Source organism: Oncorhynchus masou, chromosome 32, assembly GCF_036934945.1.
Source record: "Oncorhynchus masou masou isolate Uvic2021 chromosome 32, UVic_Omas_1.1, whole genome shotgun sequence".
NCBI lineage: Eukaryota > Metazoa > Chordata > Actinopteri > Salmoniformes > Salmonidae > Oncorhynchus > Oncorhynchus masou.
The window spans coordinates 24,499,152-24,522,937 of record NC_088243.1 but is presented as its reverse complement, the minus strand read 5'-3'; the positions used below and the strand labels follow the sequence as shown (position 1 = coordinate 24,522,937).

General features: G+C 42.5%; 2 protein-coding genes and 1 pseudogene across 2 annotated transcripts; 1 reads left to right on the top strand and 2 right to left on the bottom strand.

The window, feature by feature from the left end:
* Nucleotides 1-8,186: 8,186 nt before the first annotated feature.
* Nucleotides 8,187-16,800, top strand: LOC135525738 (BEN domain-containing protein 3-like). The gene is made up of 4 exons (XM_064953544.1): nucleotides 8,187-8,337; nucleotides 12,073-12,127; nucleotides 12,268-12,464; nucleotides 12,643-16,800. The coding sequence occupies exons 2-4, from the start codon at nucleotides 12,076-12,078 to the stop codon at nucleotides 14,878-14,880; spliced, it is 2,487 nt and encodes an 828-aa protein (XP_064809616.1). The 5' UTR covers nucleotides 8,187-8,337; nucleotides 12,073-12,075; the 3' UTR covers nucleotides 14,881-16,800.
* Nucleotides 14,887-18,751, bottom strand: LOC135525740 (mitochondrial transcription rescue factor 1-like; annotated as a pseudogene).
* Nucleotides 18,752-20,769: 2,018 nt separating this feature from the next.
* On the bottom strand, nucleotides 20,770-22,843 carry LOC135526943 (transmembrane protein 151B-like). Its single transcript, XM_064955608.1, has 2 exons — nucleotides 22,740-22,843; nucleotides 20,770-22,245 (listed from the first exon to the last, which is right to left on the bottom strand). Exons 1-2 carry the CDS (start codon nucleotides 22,815-22,817, stop codon nucleotides 20,821-20,823), a joined length of 1,503 nt encoding a protein of 500 aa, XP_064811680.1. The 5' UTR covers nucleotides 22,818-22,843; the 3' UTR covers nucleotides 20,770-20,820.
* Between the last annotated feature and the right edge of the window lie 943 nt (nucleotides 22,844-23,786).

The window sequence follows — 23,786 nt, the reverse complement described above, 5'->3', positions numbered from 1 at the left end:
TAAAGAGCTTTTTTTTGTCCTAAAGGGGCAGTATTGTATTTTGAGACAGACTTGAATAAGCTAAGTAACCAATAGGCAGAGGGTAGCATCATTTGTCTGATTCTCTGAGACTACAAAATAAAATGCATTATTTTTACAAAGTGTTTTTTGCATCAAACACCTAATTTTCAGTCACCTTGTCTGAAGGACAAGTGGATGAACAGGTTAATGTCAAGCCCTGCATGTTTATTTCAAAAGTCTCATGGAATGTAAGCCTTCATTGAACATCACACATTGGCTGCTACTGTAGGCTGAATGATAGAACAGCTCAAATGCTCAAATGTTATGTGATGCATTTTCTCCATTGTTTTTTAAAATAATAGGCCACTGGTAGGCCTATATTAAATAGCCACAGTAGCCTAAAACAGTAAATTAAAGTGGATACAATGAACGCGCACCGGAAGTTGCACAGAAATTTCACAAGATTCAAGTTTGCACTCAACAGATCTGAAATTTACTCAGTGCCAAAAAATAGAGGGAACATTGGTGGAGAAGAGTCACCACTACCATCAGTGTCTGTCTGTTACATGCGGCCTGGCCTGAAGGGCATGTGGTACAGAGGAAGGAAAAAAGACTAGGACTGCGAGGCTGTCCACTCCTATGTTTTTGGCTCTGTTAGGTTAGCTGCAGTGTTGCCTCCATTTAGTAGGAACATTGTGCACAAGAGCAAGCCTCTGGCCATTGATGTAATATTAATCCATGCCGTGAGCAGACAGGAGGAAAGAAACCGGAAGTTAAAGGGACCAAACATAAAGGGGAGACTAGAGGGAAACCGATTTGGGCCTTCAAATAACTAAAACAAAAGTTTTTTTTAACTGGGATTTTTTTTCCTGAGAACATTTACCTGTCTTTCTTGAGATCCTTGCTACAGGCCCAGAATTACAGGTGTGGATCTCTAGTTAGAATTCCGTCCTTACACTTCAAGGCAGGGAGGGAGGAAGGAAGGCTGCAGTTTAGAAGTCTCCATACAGAGTGACCGCTCCATGTACAGTATCATACATCTGCAACCCAACACTGTTATTGCTCATAGAGATGATTTTTGTGGTTTGCTATCCGTCGCACCCAGACTGCTAGGTTGACAAGATGGCTGAGTTTACACAAATAACATTGGAGGGGGCAGCAGGCAGCAGCTACCCCCTGTGAGTGGGTGTCTGTGTGGTGTAATTACAGATGGGGCGCAGTGGAGAGCCAGCCAGCACAGCAAAACAGATTCCATTACAGCATCCCCACATCATGCTGTTACAGACAGAGGGCAATGCCACTTCAAAGTTCACAAAACAGAGACTTCAGACTTCAACGAGTGTCTTCAGGGGGCGGCAGGGAGCCTTGTGGTTAGAGCATTGGGTCTGTAACCCAAAGGTTGCTAGATCGAATCCTCGAGCTGACAAGGTAAAAATCTGTCGTTCAGGGGCAGGCCGTCATTGTAAATAAGAATTTGTTCTTAACTGACTTGCCGAGTTAAAGATTTTTTTAAGAGGGCATAATCTCTACATGACACTCAAAAGAAGACGTGAGTACTCTGTGGTCTATGGAACATTTCTGGGATATTTTATTTCGTCTCGTGAAACATGGGACTAACACTTTACATCTTGCGTTCATATTTTTGTTTAGTGTATTTTGTGTGAATTTGAAAGATCTCTAATCAATAATAGTGCCATGATAGACATTCAATTAGTCTTCACAAATAACCTTTCTGCGAACACCTGTTAATACCATCACATGGCTGACCGTGATGGATGAAACCACTCAGTGCATTAGGAACAATATGCTGTTCTCTCTTCAACAGAAACGAGCATATTGTCCAAAAATTACATTTTAACGAGCACTTCAAAGTGTTAAGTGCTGAATCCCAGCCCCTTTGGTGCAAGCCTTTGCTTCAGTGACCTCCGACTTTCCAGCACAGGTCTCGCACTTCATTGGCTGACAGATCAGACTGCCACGCCACACACTGCCACTGAGACAGCTCATTACACAAATAATGACTGTCGCACCGTCTCAGCTGCAGCGCATTGTCTTGTTATATCAGCCCTACATGGACACATTTGTGACCAGTCAGTGCTAGAACATTGGGTACTAACTGGTGTGCGTGGATGTTAGATATGATACAGTATGTCCTCGACAGAACAAGGTCAAGTTGTGCTCCCTACATTGTGATAGCACTGAAATATCTTTGTTAATTTGCAGAATCTGTTTGTAATGCCATGGAATTTGGGTCTGGGATTTGGAACCTGTCCAATATGGTAATTTATGGACAATTATTCCTGTTTATTTAGGGGACCCTTTTTGGCAAAAGAACAACCCAGGAGCCAAAGGTTATTATATCCTCTTTTTGTATAGCCTTTTTAAGGGCAGTTCATGGGTCTCCCACCAATTCGGTGCCTTTATGATTTCACATAATTAAACAATTCTGTCACAATGTTTTCCCATCTCATGAGGTAATTTTTGTTTTACTATAGTAAGTGTCTATTAAAGGCCCAGTGCAGTCAAAAACGTAATTTCCTGTGTTATATTTATTTCCACAGTATGATTTTGAAATAATACTGACATTGCGAAAATGATGATAATGCCCTATTAGTGTAAGAGCTGTTTGAAAAGACAGCCTGATATTTCAACCTGTTTTAATGGGATGGAGTTTTGGCCTTCCGTGTGACAATTATACTGAACAAGAATGTAAACGCAACACGTTTCATGAGTTGAAATAAAAGATCCCAGAAATGTTCCATACGCACAAAAATATTTCTCAATTTTTGTGCACATCCCTGTTAGTGAGCATTTCACCCTTGCCGAGATAATCCATCCACCTGAAAGGTGTTGCATATCAAGAAGCTGATTAAACAGCATGATAATTAATTACATAGGTGCACCTTGTGCTAGGGTCAATGAAAGGCTACTCTAAAAGGTGCAGTTTTGTGACACAACACAATGCCACAGATGTTTCAAGTTGAGGGAGCGTGCAATTGTAACGCTGACTGCAGAAATGTCCACCAGAGCAGTTGCCAGAAAATTGAATGTTTTAGAGAATTTGACATTACGTCCAACCGGACTAAAAACCGCAGACCACGTGTAACCACGCCAGCCCAGGACCTCCACATCCGGCTTCTTCACCTGTGGGGATCGTCTGTGACCAGCCACGCAGACAGCTGATGAAACTGAGGAGTATTTATGTCTGTAATAAAGCCCTTTTGTGGGTAAAAACTCACTCTGTGTAAACTATTGGTCACTAAATCTGTCTAGAATGACCACGTAAAAACGGTTGACTGGTATGCCTCACCCGTCTGAGCGGTCAGCTATGAATGCCCTTCACCCACTACATACAGTGCCTTGCGAAAGTATTCGGCCCCCTTGAACTTTGCGACCTTTTGCCACATTTCAGGCTTCAAACATAAAGATATAAAACTATTTTTTTGTGAAGAATCAACAAGTGGGACACAATCATGAAGTGGAACGACATTTATTGGATATTTCAAACTTTTTTAACAAATCAAAAACTGAAAAATTGGGCGTGCAAAATTATTCAGCCCCTTTACTTTCAGTGCAGCAAACTCTCCAGAAGTTCAGTGAGGATCTCTGAATGATCCAATGTTGACCTAAATGACTAATGATGATAAATACAATCCACCTGTGTGTAATCAAGTCTCCGTATAAATGCACCTGCACTGTGATAGTCTGAGGTCCGTTAAAAGCGCAGAGAGCATCATGAAGAACAAGGAACACACCAGGCAGGTCCGAGATACTGTTGTGAAGAAGTTTAAAGCCGGATTTGGATACAAAAAGATTTCCCAAGCTTTAAACATCCCAAGGAGCACTGTGCAAGCGATAATATTGAAATGGAAGGAGTATCAGACCACTGCAAATCTACCAAGACCTGGCCATCCCTCTTAAACTTTCAGCTCATACAAGGAGAATACTGATCAGAGATGCAGCCAAGAGGCCCATGAACACTCTGGATGAACTGCAGAGATCTACAGCTGAGGTGGGAGACTCTGTCCATAGGACAACAATCAGTCGTATATTGCACAAATCTGGCCTTTATGGAAGAGTGGCAAGAAGAAAGCCATTTCTTAAAGATATCCATAAAAAGTGTCGTTGAAAGTTTGCCACAAGCCACCTGGGAGACACACCAAACATGTGGAAGAAGGTGCTCTGGTCAGATGAAACCAAAATTGAACGTTTTGGCAACAATGCAAAACGTTATGTTTGGCGTAAAAGCAACACAGCTCATCACTCTGAACACACCATCCCCACTGTCAAACATGGTGGTGGCAGCATCATGGTTTGGGCCTGCTTTTCTTCAGCAGGGACAGGGAAGATGGTTAAAATTGATTGGAAGATGGATGGAGCCAAATGCAGGACCATTCTGGAAGAAAACCTAATGGAGTCTGCAAAAGACCTGAGACTGGGACGGAGATGTGTCTTCCAACAAGACAATGATCCAAAACATAAAGCAAAATCTACAATGGAATGGTTCAAAAATAAACATATCCATGTGTTAGAATGGCCAAGTCAAAGTCCAGACCTGAATCCAATCGAGAATCTGTGGAAAGAACTGAAAACTGCTGTTCACAAATGCTCTTCATCCAACCTCACTGAGCTCGAGCTGTTTTGCAAGGAGGAATGGGAAAAAATTTCAGTCTCTCGATGTGCAAAACTGATAGAGACATACCCCAAGCGACTTACAGCTGTAATCGCAGCAAAAGGTGGAGCTACAAAGTATTAACTTAAGGGGGCTGAATAATTTTGCACGCCCAATTTTTCCGTATTTGATTTGTTAAAAGTTTGAAATATCCAATAAATGTCGTTCCACTTCATATGATTGTGTCCCACTTGTTGTTGATTCTTCACAAAAAAATACAGTTTTATATCTTTATGTTTGAAGCCTGAAATGTGGCAAAAGGTCGCAAAGTTCAAGGGGGCCGAATACTTTCGCAAGGCACTGTACTTATAACTGATTGGTTTGGTTCTGTCGTCTATAGTGCTGTGCGGTTAGAACATGATGTTGAGGCCCATACTGAACACTTGGTCACCACTACATGCACACACACACACGCAGACACAGCTGTTTCCATTTGAAGATGTTTATATGATTTTGGTCATCTGAATGACTTGGAATCTTCAAATGGAAACAGCTGTGTGTGTGTTGTGGTCACCGGAGCGTCTGCTTCAACTATCAGGGGATCAATCAATCAAATGTATTTATGAAGCCCTTTTTACATCAGCCAATGTCACAAAGTGCTATACAGAAATCCAGGCTAAAACCCCAAACAGCAAGCAATGCAGATGTAGAAGCACGGATCCCCAATTGGGAGGAGAGGACGACTCCACAACCAGAACAGGCCCCATGGCAGCGGCTGGCTGTGACTCCACAACTGGAGCAAGAGTCTCCTTAACTGTGGCTGGTCAAGGAGCTGGCTGAGGAGGGTGCAAACCTCGGTGTCATGGACTGTGCACTCTGGAGTTGTCTTCATCTGCTTGGGAGCTAGGCCGGTTCCGACGATTCTGTGCCTCTAGTTGGGGGGGCCAAGAGCTGGAGGCACTCCCGACGATCTGGCAAATAAGACCAATGGTCCCATGGAGGTGGAGAACACTCAGGCCGGGAGGGCCTGGAGTAGTGTCTCTCAGGGGAGTAGCCGGGCCGACTCTGAGAGGACCGGCAGCGATAGCGCTCCCGTGGCGGCGATGATGGCTCTAGCCAGGGAGGTCAAGAACGGTGGTGGTCAGGAGAGTAGCGCTGGTGCTCCGCGGTGGTGACTCAGGCCGGGAGAGCCTAGAGTATGCCCTCCTGCTGCTCGTGATGCAGGTACTCATATTCTCTCATCAGCTCCCAAATGGCGAGGGTGTGGTCACTCCATGACCACTGAGGAGGCCTGTAGCAGGGCTGGTAGTCTCTTAGATGAGAGAGGTGTGTAGGGCCTCGCAACTCATCTTCCTTAGGAACATGGGTCTTCTCCCTTCGGATGTCGATAACACTCTGACCTGAATGGGCGCGTACATTGTCCTTTGCTAAGTATAATTTTTTATCATTTTAATTTAAAACTTTAAAAGGTACTTAATTGTTACATAGAAATGATTTGATATTGACATAACAGCTGATGGACCTACCCACATGTACATTGTAATATTGTTGTTTTAATATTGTTGTTTTTATTATACATTTTGTATTGTAGATATGTAGTGATGTTTTATGTGTGATGTAAGTGCCTTAATGTGTTTGGACTCCAGGAAAAGTAGCTTCTGTCTTGACAGTGGCTAATAAATACAAATAAAGTAGCAGGGTTGACCAAAACAGGGTTGACGATTTCATCTTAAATCAGCCATAAATCCTCTTGTGACAGGGGGAATGGAAGGGAGGGGCAATTGGATGCAAGCCTCACAAAACAAATGCAATTGTTAAAACATTTCTAGCCTGCCTATCTATGGGTTGACAGGGTTGATGTATAATGCTAGACCCTCTGTTTTCCACCACAACACCAGAAAAGAGTAGGACCAGCTCTCCTGCTTTACGTTATGATTTGACTATTTGACTGATTTGACAGTTTCTTTTCAAAAACATATTTAAAAAGTAATAGTTTCACCATATTCAGTCCACGTAACAGGGTTGACCTTAAATTTAGGGACATATGTAAATGACTCACTAATCACATTAAATAATTAGTATTCTTCAGAAATGACTGTCAAAGCAACAAAATACCTAAAACTTGGATAAATGTTGGGGTTAAGTGGGTTAAAATCTTCCTAGAAGTTGTAGAGGGGCACAGAGGGACTTGGCAAACTGATGAATTTTGAAACTTTAGCAAGTCTTTATTCATATAAAAAAATATGATTAATTGAATTCTGCATATAATCATTTAAAAGGGTAGAATAGCAGCTACCTTTGTCTACATAAAATTGTAGAAAGCCTCTAATCCTCACACATGCATTTCACCCCTTACAAAACTGGATTTGTGTTTTTGGATGCTGACATTCTTTGGATCAAATGCAGTACTTAAGTAAAACTACTTTCAAGTACTACTTAAGTTGTTTTGGGGGTATCTGTACTTTACTATTTACATTTTTGCCAACTTTTACTTTTTACTCCATACATTTTCCCTGACACCCAAAAGTACTTGTTACATTTTTGACAGGAAAATGGTCCAATTCACACATTTATCAAGAGAACATCCCTGGTCATCCCTACTGCTTCTGATCTGGCAGACTCATTAAACACAAATGCTTTGTTTGTAAATGATGTGTGTGTGTCTAGTGTGCTTTTAATACTTAAGTATATTTAAACCAAATACTTTTAGACTTTTACTCAAGTAGTATTGTACTGGGTGACACTTTTACTTGTCATTTTCTTTTAAGGTATTACTTTTACTCAAGTATGACAATTGAGTACTTTTTACACCACTGATAAAATGGGATGATGTTGGATTTAAGGCGTTTTAATTGTGAGAAATACGATTTACTTATTTTTATCTGGGAATCTGACTTGGACTTACAGTAGTGGGCCAAAGTGCCATTTATTCACCGCCACCCTGTTGTAAATGCAATTCCATTTGAAAACACAGGAGGGAGACATATACCATAGTAATGTTACTTTTTATGTTCAAGTTGCAAGTGGAGCTAAAAAGGGTTGTCAATTGATTTAACTGTGTATTAATTAAAGGACGGGGTTAATAAATCACTTTGATCGATGTTTTCATTGTCATTGGATACATTGTTTATAAAGTCTTCCATCACAAATGTTTAGGTAGGCTATGTAATCTCATGGAATGTAAGTGAACACTAGAATTCACTTTGTGCAGGTGAAAATGACACTGGATTCATTTTCTCCATGGTTTACTATTCGTTCGTGGCCCACTCTGCGAAGATACTGCACATCTTCAGATAGCGCTATTAATTGCAGCTACCTGTTGAAATGCAGAGAAAATCTGCTGTTGGGCCGTATTCAGCCTGGAGGCCAGCTCACGTGAAATAGTCTGCAAGGCTATCAAGTCTCATATGGGGATTCGCAAATTAGCCACAAATAATATAGCTAATTTACCATTCGATTCATTGCATTTTCGCGCAATTTGAGTCATCGTTTACCTCTGTTGTCATCATGCACAAGGCCCACGGCCACACAAAACACATCCACAGCTGTGCGGAAATGACACAGCAGGCGCGCGCCCAATCACGTCACGCGAGACGGCACAGAGAAGAAAAAAAAGAGGAGAAACACGAACAACAGTTATCCGTGTGTGAAATTCCCACGACATTCTCGGCAAATATGTTAACCCAACCTTCAATTACTGCAAAGGACTCCATGAAATCGTAAAGGTGAGCTCGAGCATCTGCGTTTTTGAGACAATTCCACGAAGACGAGTGGGAAAAACTCGTCCGAGGATATACACTGCCTCGTCACTAAAGAAGAATCCCTAAAAACAATGATTAGCTAGCTTTAATGCGAAGTAGAAATATACATTTGCTGTGTTTTCAAATAAATCTCATTGCATTTTTAATTGCCACGAAAGACTCAAGTTGACAGCGTGAAAAGTATGACACAGCTGTGTGTGTAGTCCAAAGAGTATCTATTATATTGGCAAGATAGCCGAGTGACCGCTCTAACAATGGAAAAACATGTCCTTAATGATTGAAGGCAAGTGAGATCAGGTGGGTCCATTCTAGCCAGTGTGAGGGCAGATATGCGTGTGAACGTCAGGCACAACTTAGTGCGTTTTCTCAAAGTTGTCGAATGCCACGTGCATCCACTTATATCATTGTATTTGTAACAGCCTAAACATTATATTCGATTAAATAAGCATCACGTTATTAAACACTCAAAGACCGACGTACAAAAAGGGGCTTATCTCACGTGGACAGATCTTGGGCGGAGTACATCCTCTCGTTTCGCCTCTTCCTCTCTCTGTGTAGTCATGTTTTGGTTCATGGGCTTCTAGTGGAAGAATGAGGAAGTGGATGGGACAGAAACAGAAGTAAAAGGGGGCGAGTGAGAAGTCATAAAGCCTCTAGTTACAGACGTTGAGTCCTCTCTTGCATCACTACGAGAACACAACTCACCCACTGTTAGCAGTTAAACAGCAGAGCACAAGTGTATTATATTTATTTGTCAAATGAATGTAGCTTGAATGTAATCCAACATTTTCGATTAGTAAACATGCTCCAAAGCAGCTGAGGGTTCAGTATGACATCATATAGGCCTAATTGCCTATGAACATGTTCAAGCAGGTGAAGTAGACAAAGAGAAGTCGCAAGTGAACAAGGGCCTATTTGATTACGACAATAATAACATCATAGGCTTTGCTTTCTATGGAACAACACTCACAGTTATGTTGTTGAATATAGAATGGGACTTTTAATAAAAAAAATATTTAAAAAAATCCAATTTTATTTGTCACATACACATGGTTAGCAGATGTTAATGCGAGTGTAGCGAAATGCTTGTGCTTCTAGTTCCGACAATGCAGTAATAACCAACAAGTAATCTAACGAACAATTCCAAAACTACTGTCTTATACACAGTGTAAGGGGATAAAGAATATGTACATAAAGATATATGAATGAGTGATGGTACAGAGCAGCATAGGCAGGATACAGTAGATGGTATTGAGTACAGTATATACATGAGATGAGTATGTAAACAAAGTGGCATAGTTAAAGTGGCTAGTGATACATGTATTACATAAGGATGCAGGAGATGATATAGAGTACAGTATATACGTATACATATGAGATGAATAATGTAGGGTATGTAAACATTATATTAGGTAGCATTGTTTAAAGTGGCTAGTGATATATTTTACATCATTTCCCATCAATTCCCATTATTAAAGTGGCTGGAGTTGAGTCAGTGTGTTGGCAGCAGCCACTCAATGTTAGTGGTTGCTGTTTAACAGTCTTATGGCCTTGAGATAGAAGCTGTTTTTCAGTCTCTCGGTCCCAGCTTTGAATCACCTGTACTGACCTCGCCTTCTGGATGATAGCTGGGTCAACAGGCAGTGGCTCGGGTGGTTCTTGTCCTTGATGATCTTTATGGCCTTCCTGTAACATCGGGTGGTGTAGGTGTCCTGGAGGGCAGGTAGTTTGCCCCTGGTGATGCGTTGTGCAGACCTCACTACCCTCTGGAGAGCCTTACGGTTGTGGGCGGAGCAGTTGCCGTACCAGGCGGCGATACAGCCCGCCAGGATGCTCTCGATTGTGCATCTGTAGAAGTTTGTGAGTGCTTTTGGTGACAAGCCGAATTTCTTCAGCCTCCTGAGGTTGAAGAGGCGCTGCTGCGCCTTCTTCACGATGCTGTCTGTGTGAGTGGACCAATTCAGTTTGTCTGTGATGTGTATGCCGAGGAACTTAAAACTTACTACCCTCTCCACTACTGTTCCATCGATGTGGATAGGGGGGTGTTCCCTCTGCTGTTTCCTGAAGTCCACGATCATCTCCTTAGTTTTGTTGACGTTGAGTGTGAGGTTATTTTCCTGACACCACTCCGAGGGCCCTCACCTCCTCCCTTTAGGCCGTCTCGTCGTTGTTGGTAATCAAGCCTACCACTGTTGTGTCGTCCGCAAACTTGATGATTGAGTTGGAGGCGTGTGTGGCCACGCAGTCGTGGGTGAACAGGGAGTACAGGAGAGGGCTCAGAACGCACCCTTGTGGGGCCCAGTGTTGAGGATCAGCGGGGTGGAGATGTTGTTGCCTACCCTCACCACCTGGGGGCGGCCCGTCAGGAAGTCCAGTACCCAGTTGCACAGGGCGGGGTCGAGACCCATGGTCTCGAGCTTGCAGGGTACTATGGTGTTAAATGCCGAGCTGTAGTCGAGAACAGCATTCTCACATAGGTATTCCTCTTGTCCAGATGGGTTAGGGCAGTGTGCAGTGTGGTTGAGATTGCATCGTCTGTGGACCTATTTGGGCGGTAAGCAAATTGGAGTGGGTCTAGGGTGTCAGGTAGGGTGGAGGTGATATGGTCCTTGACTAGTCTCTCAAAGCACTTCATGATGACGGAAGTGAGTGCTACGGGGCGGTAGTCGTTTAGCTCCGTTACCTTAGCTTTCTTGGGAACAGGAACAATGGTGGCCCTCTTGAAGCATGTGGGAACAGCAAACTGGTATAGGGATTGATTGAATATGTCCGTAAACACACCAGCCAGCTGGTCTGCGCATGCTCTGAGGGCGCGGCTGGGGATGCCGTCTGGGCCTGCAGCCTTGCGAGGGTTAACACGTTTAAATGTTTTACTCACCTCGGCTGCAGTGAAGGAGAGTCCGCATGCTTTCGTTGCAGGCCGTGTCAGTGGCACTGTATTGTCCTCAAAGCGGGCAAAAAAGTTATTTAGTCTGCCTGGGAGCAAGACATCCTGGTCCGTGACTGGGCTGGTTTTCTTTTTGTAGTCCGTGATTGACTGTAGACCCTGCCACATACCTCTTGTGTCTGAGCCGTTGAATTGAGATTCTACTTTGTCTCTATACTGACGCATAGCTTGTTTGATAGCCTTGCGGAGGGAATAGCTGCACTGTTTGTATTCGGTCATGTTACCAGTCACCTTGCCCTGATTAAAAGCAGTGGTTCGCGCTTTCAGTTTCACGCGAATGCTGCCATCAATCCACGGTTTCTGGTTAGGGAGTGTTTTAATCGTTGCTATGGGAACGACATCTTCAACGCACGTTCTAATGAACTCGCACACCGAATCAGCGTATTCGTCAATGTTGTTGTCTGACGCAATACAAAACATATCCCAGTCCACGTGATGGAAGCAGTCTTGGGAGTGTGGAATCAGCTTGGTCGGACCAGCGTTGGACAGACCTCAGCGTGGGAGCTTCTTGTTTTAGTTTCTGTCTGTAGGCAGGGATCAGCAAAATGGAGTCGTGGTCAGCTTTTCCGAAAGGAGAAAGAAATATCTTATGAAAGATTAAGTGTAACAATATAGTACAATTTGGACAATGGAATTAATGTAATGGGTCTATTTAGTCAAGATTACTTAACAGTGCAGAGACATTTTAATTCTGAAACGAATAAACAGATGTTACAGGTTTGATTTATTTTTATCATATTTTTTCACTATAGGATATGAATTCCTCTGACCATGGGGAAAACTCGGATGGAGAAAATCTTGAGCGAGGTAAGTCTATAAAAAATGTAATTACACTGTGACAATGCAACTATCCACTTTGAAACGGTTTGGATTGATCAACACCTAAAGTGGGAAAATCAAATTAACTTGTAAATAACATAACATTGATTTTAAATGTTTTTCTGCAGAGAGAAAACCCATTCAAGACATCAAGTTGGAGACGGATGACTGTGCTATTAGTGAGACAACTGAGGGACCACGAAGATGGTCTCTTGGAACTAGTGAGGCCAACAGCAAACGTACTGTTATGGACATGGGCTGTGACGCTCACAATTCTGAATTGGACCAGTCTACCAGCAGCAAGAGAGTCAGGGTCTCTAGTGAGGTAAATTAATGAAATGGCATAATCTATACCTCATGCCTAACTGAACTTTCTAAATAGGCCTGTCTATGTGATGACATTTGTCCATCTATTTATTTAGCATCCTTATTCTAGTTCTTATATGACTTAGAAAATACACCTGAGATAAGAAATGGATAATAATTTTGTTGTCTCTGTGTAGGCCGGGCAACGCTTACTGAGGAGATTGTCTGAAGAGTCCACGAGGCCTCAACCCCTTTGCCTGACATCTGGAGACCAGGAGAAGACTATAGCCTCTTACAGGAAGCCTCTCTACAGCATCTCTCACAGAATCACAGAGAAGAAGCTCACATCAAGCCTTGACCAGCATGCTCAGCATGAGGGAGGAGTGCGGCTAAGCTACAGCAGCCTCTTATCTCCTCAACTGGTCAATACAGGGGAGCACAGCCGAAGTGAACCCCTCTCTGCCCTGGGGGCAGCAGGGTCCATGGCTTCAACAGACTCTAATCTATACTCCCTCATTGAGAAGATGTTTTTCATCCTCAATACGCTCAACTCAAGCATGACCCAACTGCACAGCAAGGTTGATCTACTTTCCCTAGAGGTCACTCGCATCAAGAAACAGATCAAACCATCTGAGCTGGCGACTGAGTTCCATCCTCCGCCAGAATACCTGTTGACAAGTGAGGAACTGAGTCAGCTGATGGAACAGACATCAAATGCTGGCGAGTTGGGTTGTCGATTGCTGGTACACCTCTTCCCAGAACTTCTTAAAGCCAAGGAGTGCACTCGTGGTTGCATCGCCAACAAGAGAACGTTGGATTCCTTACATCTGCAGCTAATACGCAACTATGTGGAGGTGTGTTATCCTCTGGTTAAGAACAACAACATTTGGCAGGATGAATGCCTATTACAGATTAATGACTTCTTTAACCGCTTCTGGGCCCAGAAGGATATGGAGAGTGGGCAACAGTCATGTGGGAAACAGATTATTACAAGCTTTGGTTTCAAAGCTGAGCAGAACCAGCCCTGCCATTTTATAAATGAGGAGGGACAAGAAGTGTACCTTGACTTAGATTCCAATGGTGACCACACCAACAACAGCAAAGTAGTGCCAGACCTTGTGTTTGACACTCAGGAGGTCCGAGAGGATCTTGATGAGCTTTCTTCCCCTGAAGACTTTATGTTTCTTGTAAACCGACTTTTCCCTGAGGTTTTTGAGGAGGGGAGATTTCCAGAAGGTAGTGTGGGAAAGATGATCCTGGACTCTGACAGGATAGAAATTATCCGTAAATACATGGAAGCAAATTTTCCTGATGTTCCAGAGGATAGTTGGCTGCAGGTGTGTGTGCAGCGCATAGAAGACGCAATAGAGGGTTCTCACAGTAACGGCAATGGAAGCGATCCTGAGAACATGAACGATGAAAGCTATGACTCCACAAGCCTCCCTGACGATGTCTCTATCATCAAGATCAGTGACTTGTGTGACTACGAGAGACCAGGTCGTAGGTCAAAAAAGTCCTTGCTTGTGCCAGTCGATTTTGAACAACTTGAGATGCCCCCACCGGATTTCAGTGTGCCTCAAGAGTATCTGCTCTCCAGGGAGCAGCTGAGGAACAACTATGACTGTAGCTTGTCAATTGGGAACTTCGCCTCTCGCCTGTTGGTACTTATGTTCCCTGAGCTCTTCACCTACGACAACGCACGGAAGCATTACAACTGTAGTGGCTCTCTCGGGAAGAAACAGCTTGATCCTGTGCGGGTTGACCTTATTCGCCACTACGTACAGCTCCTATATCCACGGGCCAAGAATGACAGAGTGTGGACCCTAGAATTTGTGGGTAAACTTGACGAGCGGTGCAGGCGACGAGACACGGAACAACGGCGGTCGTACCAGCAGCAACGCAAAGTCTATGCTCCTGAGTTGGAGCAAGAGCCTGTGGACTTTGTGGCTGCTTGCCAAGTGAACCAGCTCAACACAGAGCGCTTGAAGGACTTTGAGATTCCTCCACTACCGCCTGAAAAAAGTAGCAAAGACTTCTGCAAGATCCCACTGGAGAAATTGACGGTGTCGATCCCGGACTTCCAGGTGCCTTCGGTTTACTGGCTCTCCGACGCTGAAGTACGAGAGATTGTCCAGCAGAGCCTTTCTGTTGGAAACTTTTCTGCCCGTCTACTGGTGCGCCTCTTCCCTGAGCTCTTCACTCAGGAGAACCTGCGACTTCAGTATAACCACTCAGGCGCCTGCAATAAGAAGCAGCTGGATCCTGTGCGTCTCAGGCTCATCCGCCACTATGTAGAGGCCGTGTACCCAGTTGAGAAGATGGAGGAGGTCTGGCATTATGAATGCGTGCCAAGCATAGATGAGCGGTGCCGGCGGCCCAACCGTAAGAAGTGTGACATACTGAAGAAGGCCAAGAGATCAAATACTGTGTCCTAGTCAAAGCTGAAAGCAACACTTAATTTTTTAATTCTAAATATTTACGCAAGTACATAAGCTGAATAGCATAGTGAAGCCTTTGCACACAGTCCTGTGTAGGATAAGGCCAATCTTAAAGGCTTTTCATTAGTACTTAATGGATGTATTTGTAATATTGAACTACAGCATTAGTCGTTTTTCATAGAGGATATCATGATGATAGACTGTTTCCATGTACAAAAACAATACTGTAATAGCTCATCTAACTTACCCTGTAGATAATCTGTTGTAGCCTTAAAAACAATAAACATGTATATAGTACAAAGACAGTAGATCAGTCAAATATGGATAGAAATTGTGATATTATTTTGTTCCATCGCACATGTTGTAGCAGTATGGCTCCACTGGTCTTTTATAAAATGTTATGTTATACCTTCTTATAGAAGTTTGTACTATAAATCTGTATTAAACTATAGCAACAGGTCATGTTAACCCATTTGTAATAAAATCTGTTGAATTTAGCATTTCACTTTATTAGCATTTAGCTAATTAAATACTTATCCCACACATTTTCTTTGCATCTGATTCAAGCCATGACTATCCATTGCTTAATTATGTAGAATGACTTGGAGACTGTTCATTCAAAATTGTGTCAAGGCCATTTGAAACCAGATAAGCCATTGATGACACATACAGTTGAAGTCGGAAGTTTACATACACTTAGGTTGAGCCATTAAACCTCATCATGGGAAAATCAAAAGAAATCAGCCAAGACCTCAAGAAAAAAAATCTAAAAAGTCTGGTTCATCTATGGGAACAATTTCCAAATGCATGAAGATACCACATTCATCTGTACAAACAATAGCACGCAAGTATAAACACCGTGGGACCACGCAGCCGTCATAACGTTCAGACACAGTCTCCTAGAGATGAACGTACATTGGTGTGAAAACTACAAATCAATCCCAGAACAGCAAAGAACCTTGTGAAGATGCTGGAGGAAACAGGTACAAAAGTATCTATATCCACAGTAAAACGAGTCCTATATTGACATAACCTGAAAGGCCGCTCAGCAAGGAAGAAGCCACTGCTCCAAAACCACCATAAATAGTCAGACTACGGTTTGCAACTGTGCATGGGGACAAAGGTCGTACTTTCTGGAGAAATGTCCTCTGGTCTGATGAAACAAAAATACAACTGTTTGGCCATAATGACCATCGTTATGTTTGGCGGAAAAGGGGAGGCTTGCAAGCCGAAGAACACCATCCCAACCGTGAAGCACGGGGGTGGCAGCATCATGTTGTGAGGGTGCTTTGCTGCAGGAGGGACTGGTGCACTACACAAAATAGATGGTCTCATGAAGAAGGAAATTATGTGGATATATTGAAGCAACATCTCAAGACAGCAGTCAGGAAGTTAAGCCATTTTGCCACAACTTTGGAAGTATCCTTGTGGTCATTGTCCATTTGGAAGACCCATTTGTAACCAAGCTTTAAGAGCAAAAAAGTCAAGGTATTGGAGTGGCCATCACAAAGCCCTGATCTCAATCAACTGAAAAAGCATGTGTGATTAAGGCCAACAAACCTGACTCAGTTACACCAGCTCTGGTCAGGAGGAATGGGCCAAAATTCACCCAACTTATTGTGGGAAGCTTGTGGAAGGCTACCCGAAACGTTTGACCCAAGTTAAACCATTTTAAAGGCAATGCTACTAAATACTAATTGAGTGTATGTAAACTTCTGATCCACTGGGAATGTGATAAAATAAATAAAAGCCGAATTAAATGTCAGGAATTGTGAAAAACTGAGTTTAAATGTATTTGGCTAAGGTGTATATAAACTTCCAACTTCAACTGTACCAAGAGGGCTACTGTAAAAACTGAACCATTCACTTTGATGTAACATCATGCAAAATGTAGATATTAAAATTCCCTTGTCAATGGCGAGAAGTATAGTCAGTATTGTCCTCTGAAAACTCATTGTTTGAAGGCATCCTGCTTTGGAAGTTTCAAGTTTTTCCAGCGCCTCAGAACAACGTTGTACTGGTCTCCACCCTTGGATTTGCCCAATTCCTTATTAATTAATGATGACTCTCAAAAGTGTGACAGTGTCCGTTTCTTTCTCTGATAATACCAGGTCCAAGGTGTCTACAACTTTAACCTGAAGAGAGAACCAAAGATCAGTACAGTGAAGGAAACTTAAGCAGGGTGTTGATTGGACTGCTCTACCACTTCAGTGCACGGGGGATGGATTTGGGTCCTTACAGTCTTGTAAGATGTTGAAGGTTGGCAGAAATATGTCTATTATAGAAGTCATTACTAGGCACAAAAGTAACTCCCCAATTTACTTTTGTTGATGAGTTTCTGCCCATTTAGCCGAAGCTTGTTGCCATAGAATTCATCCTCCACTCTGCAGAAATAAAGACAAAAAAAATCAGTTAGCCACTGCAGGTAGGCCTAGAGCCTTTTAAATAGTAGGGCAATTCCATTCCATATCAATCAATTCATTTGACCTCATCTCTTCATTCACCCGTGAGCGAAATTGTATAAATGTGATTTCAAGACCTGAATGACCAAGCTTTAAGGAGAGGTGCTCAAATTTGACCCATATGGATCCCCTCAAATTGTTGCAGATATTGATGCCAAATACTAATGATACCATTACCCATTTTTTTTCTCCTTGAGTGCATCCCATTGAAAATCCAAAGACATAACTCTATAACCACTCACTTGCGTGCTATATCTAGGCCAACTTTCACGATAACATAATGAAAGGACTGCACATATTTCTCCATGTCTTTGTAGTCTTTGGGTACAATGGGGAGTCATCCTCAGGTTCATCCTCATAGTCACTGTGCTCAGGATCCTTTTCATCATCTTCCTCCTCATCCTGTACAGCCTTGGCACCTCCTTTTTTGCCGCTTTTGAACCTCACTTGATGAAGACCCGACCAGGTCTTAGCTGAACTCCAGCGTGTAGGGAGCTTGTGTGTCCCAATGGTCATGGAGGAACACAGCTGGCGAGTGTGTAGTGTTCAGTAAGGCCCGTGTCCAGGGTTCAGCAGCTTGTGGGTACTCCACATTAGCAACTGTCTCAGGGCAAGTGCCTGTACAAACAATCCCTGCATGCTGTAGCTCCTTGAAAAAGTAGACATTTACAACACCATAAAGTTGCAAAGGGCAGTCGATTGTGATTTTCTGGTAGAACAAGCCTTTGGGGAATCAAGAACTATATACATGTAATGTCATAGATGGGAAACATTGTTAACAGTTATGTTGGTGGTCCACTCTATGGTAATGCTAATGAATGCTCACATTACAGTGGGGGTGTGGCCATGAGAGCACGTTAACTGGCTAATGAATGGCCCCACCCAGCAGTCTGTCGACCAATCGTGTTGTCATGCTGCGTCACGCTGTTGCTGAACTAATCGTCACCAAAGATTATGGATGTACTGACAAGATACATCTCTCCGCCCTAGAAATAGGAGCCATTGTCCACAAAGCGTCATGACTGGCTGTCTAGCTCCCCCCTATCCTTTTATTTTTATTTTAGATTGGTGGATACATCTCATTATTGTAATCCTTTTTGAATATTCTATGAGGGTGGTTGAAGGCAACCACCTATATTCAATGGAGAGGGAGAGGCTATCCTACTATCATGAATATCCATAGGCATTATCGAGACAACTCCAAAATATTGTTTTTTTTTCTAAAAGTTGCCGACATTTCACATATCCTACTTATATCAGAACACTCCAGACAACTTAAGCATTACGAAACATATATTCGATTATATAAACCTCACGTAGCAAATAAGCCATAAATGTTTTGTTGTTGACCAAATTCGATACACATTGACCTCCATACAAAAACTTGGTGGGCAAAACAACGAAAAAACGCCACCTGCTGGAGGGAGACAGATTTCCCGCAGAGTTGGGCCTCGCTCTTCATCAGCCATCACGCAATCCTTCTCAAAGTCAGGGTATTGGTCGAGAAACCTGCCTATTTTCCTCGAAAGTACGTAATGTGTCTATTTCTAAGCTATACGATATTACAGTGAACAAGTTAATTATCTCACATATCTGGAGATATTCTTGTTCACGAAATCATGCTAATTTCGGTTTTTGAGCTAGCACTCAATTGTCTCCCATTCACTCCTTAAAAGAGAGTTTTCCTTGTCCAGAATAGCCCAGTCCAGAATGCACCGTGCCCATTGACCACGCATGGGCAACATTGACTATGGGCGTTTTCAGTGGAGTTTGCCAATTTCCTCAAAGGTATCTCTGACTTGACCCTTGTGAAGCTTGCAACAGTCAAATCACTTCCGCGTCAAGTTTGATGATCCTTCAAATTAAAAGTCTGACCTGTAAACGGTGAAAATTAATGTGAAGGCAAACCATATGGAAAATGTGCACCATTATCATCATATCCTACCAATAATCAAGCACATAAGAGACATCGTAGAGGAAAATACAATCTGCACAAGCAAGAGTATCAGTATGTTGCTTTTTATTGGAAAGAGAGTGTAGCCGAGTACAGGTGTATTTACACCTCATGAAAACTACACAAATAAATCAGAGGCGTATGGGCGACATTCTTGTTTTTTCCATAACATTTAAATTAATATTTTCCAATATTTCAATCAAAAACTTTAATCAGTATTTGTTCATGCTCTTTTTTAAATATATATATATATATGTATTTAACCTAAATGTTGGTTTGTGATCAGTACCCCACTGGGCACACACTGGTTGAATCAACGTTGTTTTCAAGTCATCTCAATGAAATGACGTGTAACCAACGTGGAATAGACATTGAATTGATGTCTGCGCCCAGTGGGAGGTTTATTTTTTCAATCATTCAAAGGATACAATGTGCCTCACAAACTGGTGACAGTGTATTTATTATTTGTGATTATTTTGTTGCAATATCTTATTTGCATTGCAGAAGACTATGGAATTACTTTTCCCATCACTGTCATAGTTTATGTATTTTCCATGTTAATATACATATTTGTCAATTTAAACACATACTTGCTACAAAGTTTGAGAAGAAATATACATTAACATTCATATACAATTCAACATTTACAGCTACAATTCATCATGTCTAGTGTGACCTTAAGTGATTATTAACAGATATTTGTGAGTTGTTGGAAAGAATTTGAGCCATGTTCTAACTCTTATATGAAAGTATGTCTCATGTGCTTCATATTATTAAACCAATGGGGAAACCAAAACCCCTCAGAAAAGTGTAGTTGTATAACTTGCAGGTGCCTTTGTTAAAAAGGTGTTGGGGCACCACTTGCAGATTAAGTAAGCAATGTTACATGTCAATAGCCTATGTGACTATCATATAGTGTTCAAATAGAACTGATACAAACAAAATGAAGTCATAGAAACTGTGCCATTGATGTTTGTTTTCATTTGGCAGTTATCTCAACATGTTGGTTCCAATTATGAGAGAATGGTGAAGTCATAGTTATTGCTGTTGATTTTTTTCCAGATTACTTTAATTTTAAAAACTTCTCTCAACTGATGTGTTGAATAAATGTGTATTGTTATTTCATAATTAAGAGGAAGACTTTATGAAAGTATTTATGAAATGAATGCAAAAACAATTATACTCAATACACTTATTAACGTATATAGAACATAGACTCCAGCATTCATCCCCACCAGCCTTGATTTATGCCTAAAGTTTACAAAAAAAATTACTTGACTGCATTGAATGTGTACATTTTTTGGGGGTAACATCTCCATATTTTAGTGTTGTCACTGCCTAAATGTAACCCCTAGTGATCACTAGTTAAAAGGTATTGAGGGAATATGCACCTAAGATTTACATCTATCCAATCCCATTAACAATCTTATGCCATGAGGTTTTCTGTAGTTGTTAGTGTCACACGGGGCAAACATCTTTGTTCACACACAAAGTCATGCTATCTGTGAATACATTGCATTGTCATAGAGAGGTCTCCACACAGGAGCCATTCCTATGAAAGGACCTGTGATTGTGGCAGTTCTCACTACAGTGAAAAATGAGCACTGGGAAGCAGAGAGCATCTTGGTAATCTGGGGGGTCCTCGTCGTCAGTGGTTAGGCGCCCGGAAAGACAGCGGGTGTTCTCACTGGGACTCAATCGCTCATCCAAACTGCTTCTACTCCTCCAGAAACAGCTGCGTCGCGATCCGTAGCGCCGGCCCAAGGAGAAGCGGCTGCCACTGTAGGGCACCCGGCCGACCCGCGGGCTACTGCCGGTACATATGCTGAGGGCACTCCTGGAGAAAACAGAGGAGCTGCTCATTGCCCGGTGACAGCGCTCGCAGTTCTGTCTTAAACCGCCAAAGCCACCAGAGGAGCACTGGGCCAGTTCCATGAGTCCGGCCTCAGAGTAGCTAGGCACTAACTGCTGGTTAGAACGGATGTGCCACTCCAGCTCTGTGCTGTCGATGGTGTTGACCCGGGGGATCCGGTGGCTGTAAGGGCGTTCATCGAGAGGCGTCACAGGGACGTAATCCGCCCCGAAGAGTTTCTCCACACGGTAATGGACGTAGGCAGTGCGGTACTCTGTGAAAACCCTCAGGGGCCACGATAAGGTGAGGAAGGATGCTGCCCAGAACACATGATGAGACACATACCATGGGTGGTGGTCAGGTTCAGAAAACACAATCACACACTCCTTTAAGTTAATGTCCTTCAGGTGCATCCCCTCCCGTGCCTCCATATAGTCATCAAGCCCCTCATTGTCAGTGAAGAACCTTGCTCTTTGGGTGAGGTAGGAGTTCTCAGACTCCACATTAGCAAAACTAAAGCACTTGGTGAATCTCAGTTTGGTGAGTGGGGCCTTCTCCAGACCAAGCAGTTGTTTTGAGATGTCCTTCATCCCACAGTGACCATAGTCATAGTCAGCCTCAGCCACATGGGTGTTGACCCGTTCGTGGTAGACCTGTGTGCTGGTGTAGGCGTCCCCATTACGATAGCGTGTGACCTGCCGAGTCCGTCTCACATAATGGTAGCTAATGGCCTTCCACCAGATACAGGGTTTTGCTTGCTGCATCCTTTGGATACGTTCATAAATGCCCTCTACATCCATTTTATGCTGCAGCTCACTCTTGGCATTGCAGTGCCAGCACTCCACCAAGTAGACCAGGTAGAGCATGAGCAGGAAGGCAAGAGGGATGTAGATGTATCCGTCAGAACAGGGGCTGTCATGGTACATCATGGACTTCCCTTTGAAGGCACTGTCAAAGGTGAGGCGAGTCACCTTGGTGACATGACACCACACCATGGCTCCCATGCAGCCGTACATGAGCATAGAGAGCAGCAGGCATTTCCAGAAGCTCTCTCTACACAGGGACTTGCTCAGGGATTGCTTCAAGGGCCTCTGCTGTTAATTCAAAGCATGCAAAAAGAGTGGATACAGTGTTGGTAAATGTAAACGGACACACCATTATAACATTCTAACCAATCAACATTTGATTTATTTAGGGGCTTCTGACGTTTTGTTAACAATATGTTTCCCCCCTTCTTCTATGAAGCTCCTATTTGATGCACAGCAAGGTAGCTCAGCTCTTACATTAATCAGTCTAAACCTATAGTCAATTGAAACATATAGCCTACCAACTCTTAACAGGAAAATACTTGGTAAATAGCTATTTATCTTGCAAATACTATTAACCAACATCAAACGATCAAAATAATTGTCATACCCCCTGATCGATTGTCATGAATATCAAATAATGTAGGCTATGCAACATCTGTGACATTCAGCTAAAACCATGGAAGGGTTTGGGTGCTTTATGCCTTAGGTTATGAACACGTTTTATTATAGCACGGCTTCTGGCAATTTTATGGCAGCATAATATGATATGAGAGTGGTACCTCTTCTCTGGTGTCTTCCTCGAAAACGGTGGTTGTACTGCTTTCACTCGCTGCCGCAGCGGAGGCTGGAGGGGACATTGTGGTACCGATTAGCAGTAGGGCGTGGAGTTGCGAATTGCGCTTAAATTGCTTGCTCCGACGTTGAGATAGTCGCTTGTATCTATCCAGTGTCCTTTGTTAATTTGCACACAAATATCTTGATTTATTTGCTAATCATAGCCTTTATACCCCATCAAGGCAGCAGCCGAGAGATCTGCTGGCAAACATTTCATCGAATAAAACATGCAGGTAACAGACCAATAAATGACCCATTCTGAGCTGTGATAAAAATGTCGCAAACAAGAAAACATTTATGCCAGCGGCAACTCGCAAGAGAATCAGTCTATTTAGAATAGTGTTTGAATTCTCCCTCACTCAGATTGAGGAACATGACTTTTGTCGGTATGCTGAAGTCACACTGTCCACTGAGCATTTTGTAGTCAACCTGAACATATAAGGTCGGCTCATACACCTGTTATAATGCCTTTGTATAATATGAATAACAACCTAACAATAATACCCAATAGTAATAAAAATATAAGCATGACTAATACAAGCCTATAACAATACTTCTAATTCTAATTACGCCTATTAATACAAGCCGACTAATAATACTACGTAGGCCTACTATAGCCTAATTTAATGTATACTCAATACATAACATACAAAACAAAAAGGCAAAAGCATATAGCTACTTATATGGGCAAGACATGGTGAAATTGTTATGTTGGCTATGTTTAAAAAGAGATGCTTTGAGTGCAAGTTAAAATATTGTTCTGGAATGCAAACCCTAAATGAAACAGCAGATGGCATCATATGCACATGTACAGTGCATTCGGAAAGTATTCAGACCACTTCACTTTTTCCACATTTTGATATGTTGCAGCCTTATTCTAAAACTGATTAAACTGTCCCCCCCCCCTCATCAATCTACACGCAATACCCCATAATGACAGGGCAAAAACAGGTTTATAGATTTTTTTTGCAAATGTATTAAAAATAAAAAAC